The sequence below is a fragment of the Brassica oleracea genome, chromosome C7 (genome assembly GCF_000695525.1).
Source record: "Brassica oleracea var. oleracea cultivar TO1000 chromosome C7, BOL, whole genome shotgun sequence".
Lineage (NCBI taxonomy): Eukaryota > Viridiplantae > Streptophyta > Magnoliopsida > Brassicales > Brassicaceae > Brassica > Brassica oleracea.
In genome coordinates this window covers 34,431,541-34,436,649 of record NC_027754.1, presented here as the reverse complement: position 1 = coordinate 34,436,649, position 5,109 = coordinate 34,431,541, and the positions used below count along the sequence as shown (strand labels likewise).

Sequence of the window (5,109 nt, the reverse complement as noted above, 5' to 3'; positions counted from 1 at the left end):
AGTGAAAATTAAAATAATAATATTTTTTTAAAAGTAGACGACTTACAGTTAAGTCGTCATAGGTTAGTTTTGCAATTGAAAATAAAAAACTTCAAAATTTAATTATACACAGACGACTTATAATTCAGTCGTCCACGAGACGACTGAAATGTAAGTTGTCCAGGATTTACGAGGTTTGACCAGAATCTCAGAAAAAAATCCTGGACGACTTACTTGTAAGTTGTCTCGTGGACGACTGAAGTTTAAGTCGTCTGTGTATAATTAAATTTTGAAGTTTTTTTTTCAATTGCAAAACTAACCTATGACGACTTAACTGTAAGTCGTCTACTTTTAAAAAAATATTATTATTTTAATTTTTGCCAGACGACTGAAATGTAAGTCGTCTGGGGAAGTCAAACTTCTGTAATTATCCAGTCAAATGCAAAACTAATCTATGATGACTGAAATGTAAGTCGTCTAGGTTCTTTGGAATTTTTTTTGAAACCAAACAAAAATAGACGACTTAACTTTCAGTCGTCTCAGGTTACAGATTTCAAAATCAATTGCAAAAATAACCTTTACGCTGACAAGACGACTTCCAGGTAAGTCCTCTACAGACATACGACTTCCAGGTAAGTTGTCTACAGCCAGACGACTTCCCAAGTAAGTCGTCTGACGAACAGATCTGGAAAAAAACTCGATGTCATACCTTAAATTGGTGAGATAAGTTCCTTAGCATACATAAGGCTTCTCCAAGCACACAGAATCACAAACGAAAGTAACCCACCCAGAATCGTTAGCTTCTATGACTCTATGAACCATAAAAAATTTAGAATCAAAATCTTGGGTTTTTTTAGCTCATTGTGGAGAGAAAGTGAGAGATATGTTGTGTTTAGTTCACAAGAATGGAAAAAGAAGAAGGGTAAATCGATTTTGGGAGCATTAAGAGCTTCAAATTGGTTGTTCATGGTGGTTGTGGTATTGATGACAATGACAATCTTGTAATTACTTGAAGATGATGAGGGTGAGAGAGTAAAAATGTCATTTTCGGAAAAAAAAAAAATTGATGGCATTTTCGTAAATTATATGAACTTGTGGGGTGAATAGGGCAAAACCAATTTTCAAAAAAAAAAAGGTTAGTTTTGTGTTTGAAAGTTATAGGTCAATTCTGCAAAAAGCCCTAAATCTTATTTGGCAATATTCTCAAGGAACTAGGTGAACGCCTCACGACAATTATGTTCCAATACTTTCAAATATATATTCTTTCCTTTGTAAATAACCATGAATTGTTAATAAAGGTTTTAATATATATTTTCATTTTCAAAATATGTGGTATTTTTTTAATGTATTAGATTTATCTCCAAAATCTATGGTATTTTACAGATTATATTAAAATAAATTCGCTTAAAGGCAAGCTAACTCAAACTAAGCAGTATATCAGCATATGATCATAACAAGATACAGTGTATAAATGAAAATGTGAACATTATATATGGAAGGAGGCCACTATCAAACTTAATGCTAACTCCTATAAGATTATTATGGCTTCTTTTGGGTTTTGTCACGAACACTGAACACTATTTAAATTTACTATGTACGTCTGTTTATAATAATCTTCTTACAATTTAAACATTGTTTATCATTCATTCCACAATAACTGCGAGCAATATGCAGTAATTTTAAGTTCTGCCTATAATGTTCTATTTGATCTACACCGCTAGTTTCATCCCAAGTCACAGGTCATTGTAAAGTTAGTATTAAAGAAACATTAATCACATGATGTAATGAAATAGACAAGAAAAAGGTTCGAACTTCGAAGAGGGGTAACTGCTCGGGGAGATACCAAACAACTAACTGGTTATATATATGAAGATACTAGTAAGTAAGAGTGTGAAACCGGAAAAAACGTGGCTCGAATGTAGCCTGGATTATTGACCAGATTCTAGCTAATATCGTCCACGCTCATCTCCTGACTCACCACTCTTTTTTTTGTTTCTTTTACTTTCAACTTTCCATCTCTTTGTTTGTTTTCAGAAACATAGAAGTGGCATGTGACCCTGACCGAAGTGGAGCCACGAAGATAGGCACGACATGTGAGCTACCGTCTGGAATACATATCTTTTTCCATCTAATTACTCAATGTGCATCTCTGTTAAGAGTTCGTGAAGAAGCAACTAGAGATCATGCATGTGGCATATACTTACTTTATTATTGTTGGAAAAATGGTTTGGCCTTGTCTCCAAAAAACAATTGTTGTGATATATTCGTTGGTTCTTATCCGGAACTATGACTATACATGAATAATCTATCAACGAGGGAAAATAAAAGAAACTATGACTTTTTTTTTGTTTATTATTATTTTTTTCCTGTTTTGGGTCAGGAAATATACATGTATTTATGATTGTGAAGCTATATTATAAAAAGTTGCTACATTTTCAAATTTCTTAGCTAATAAAATCACAAAAGAACACGCATTGTCATTTGCTGTATTTAATCAATAAAAATGCATTGCAGAATTGCACTTGCGTAATCAGTTTTTCTTTTCCTTAAAAAACGCTTATAGAAGTGATCACAATTAAGAAAAAGAAATAGTATTATAGATGGTAACGTATCTCTCCACATTTGTGGAACGTGTCTTAAGAAATCCTAATTCACTTTGAATTTTTATCTTGTGGTGATGTGATACCACGTTTGCCTATATAAACTACACGCATCATCAATATCAAAAGTCACAACAATTATCAAAAATAAAAACTTTTCTTTTGTTCCCTGAAATTGCGAGGAACGAAGTTGCAAGTATGAGTCCTGTGGCTGATAACAAATGGGTTAAGGTAAAAATTTCACCTTTTTTTAATAATCAATCTGCTTCTTTAATCCTCATAGTAATAAGATTTGTATAATCGAAACACCGATTAAAGTTTTAATCTCTGATTGTTTTTTTAACCAGGTGGGTCAGAAAGGAGCAGGTCCAGGACCAAGAAGCTCACACGCAATCACCGTGGTCGGAAACAAAGTCTATTGCTTTGGCGGCGAGCTTAAACCGACGATCCACATCGACAACGATCTCTACGTTTTCGATCTCGACACTCAAGAATGGTCCATCGCCCCCGCGACGGGGGACGCTCCTTTCCCCTGTTTCGGAGTCTCCATGGTCCCGATCGGCACCACCATCTACGTCTACGGCGGCCGCGACGACTCTCGCAAATACAACGGCCTGCACGCCTACGACACGGTGGCGAACAAGTGGGAGTTGCTGTCTCCCGTCGAGGAAGGCCTTCCCGGTCGGAGCTACCACTCCATGGCCGGCGACGACCGGAAAGTTTACGTCTTTGGTGGCGTTACGGCCAAGGGGCGTGTGAACACGCTGCATGCTTACGACGTGGTTGATCGGAAGTGGGTCGAGTATCCGGCGGCTGGGGAGGCTTGTAAAGGGAGGGGAGCGCCTGGGCTTGTGGTTGTTGATGGGAAAGTTTGGGTCTTGTTTGGTTTTGACGGTAATGAATTGGGTGATATCCATTGCTTTGATTTGGCTACCGGAAAATGGACCGCCGTGGAGACTACCGGGGACGTGCCTCCGGCGAGAAGCGTGTTCCCGGCGGTTTCTTCCGGGAAGTATATTGTGATATACGGTGGTGAGGAGGAGCCGCATGAGCTGATGCATATGGGAGCTGGGAAGTTGTCTGGGGATGTTTACAAGTTTGATACGGAGACGTTGGTGTGGGAGAAGGTTGTTGATGGTACTGAGGAAGGGAAGAACCCGTGCCCACGTGGGTGGTGCGCGTTTGCTGTTGCGGTGGTGAATGGTGAGAAAGGGTTGTTGGTTCACGGTGGGAATAGTCCGACCAACGAGAGGCTTGATGATATGGTGTTTTGGGGTTTCTAGTTGTCTTAATGTCAGTTATCAATAGTTACTTTGTGGCTATGTCATATGTAAACTGCTTAGTCTATGGTGATGTTATGTAGCTGCTAAAGTGTCTGAGGTCAAGGAGGTGTTTAGTATTGTGAGAATTTGCTGCTACTATCCCTTAATATTTTATTAAGTTTGGTGTTTAAATAATAAAGATCTTTGTTTTGAAATGACTTGGAAATGCTTAGCACACACCATTTTTCACACCTACGGACTGACAAAGAAACACTTGTCTAGAATTTAATTTCAACATTGGACATATCGACCACGGACGTATCCTACGTCCATTAGCGTTATGTAGATGGCCTTGAAAAATATATGTCTACTGGAAACATATGGCGAACTAGCGAACTTTGATTACGTGCGACTCCATTTACGGATTGCCACAAATTTTTACAGTGGCATATATTTTCTTGTGGATCTGCTTTTAGAAATTGTTGTCTCGGTATACCATATGCTTATCCCTATGTAATATGTTTGTTTATAACCCTATCTTAAGTTCTTAACCACTTAAAACCATTCTCAGGCGTTTGGCTAAGATTCCAAACTCGGATTGAACATTCAGTCAAGAAAAACAAATCTTGGAGCTTTCTTGATAGCAGAACTGTGATTAAAGAAGACCGTTGGCAACCTTACTTAGCTCTTTGGCTTAAGGGTCTTTTTGAATCTGATTGTACTATTATCTCTGTGACTCTGTGTATTAATCTTTGATCTTATTGTGGCTTTGTTGGTTGGTTTGCATCTTTTTACTCAGTGTCGTCCCTGCCATAAGGCAGCTAAAGCTTGTGCTTTAGGCCACATATTAATCACAGTTCTTAAAGGTCACATATTAATCACAGTTTTTAAGGCCACATTGCAATAAAATGATTGTAGTTCAATGTCTAATGCAACATCTTGTTACTCTTTCTTTATTTTTGTTTTGTTTTGGACTTACGTTTCAATGTTAGCGTGGATTTCTTTTGAGTAATGTTTCTTCTTCTTTGTGTTAGTTGGCTTTTGCTACTATAATATTATCTTTTTCATTCGATTATTTAGATGTTTATCACAATAAATTTTCATCTTTCATATATAGTTTGACAGTTTTATAATTTTTATTTAAAAGTTATTTTATCCTTTTTTTTTATAAAATAACTCCCTAGTATTTATTGATGATCTAAATTAATATACATTTTTACAGAAGGAAACTTTCAAACAAAAGTTAACCACTATTGTTAAATATGCTT

General features: G+C 36.8%; 1 protein-coding gene across 1 annotated transcript; it reads left to right on the top strand.

Annotated features, from left to right (window-relative positions):
- The first annotated feature begins 2,563 nt into the window (after nt 1–2,563).
- On the top strand, nt 2,564–4,056 carry LOC106301248 (nitrile-specifier protein 5). Its single transcript, XM_013737602.1, has 2 exons — nt 2,564–2,810; nt 2,927–4,056. Exons 1-2 carry the CDS (start codon nt 2,778–2,780, stop codon nt 3,860–3,862), a joined length of 969 nt encoding a protein of 322 aa, XP_013593056.1. The 5' UTR covers nt 2,564–2,777; the 3' UTR covers nt 3,863–4,056.
- The last annotated feature ends 1,053 nt before the right edge of the window (nt 4,057–5,109 follow it).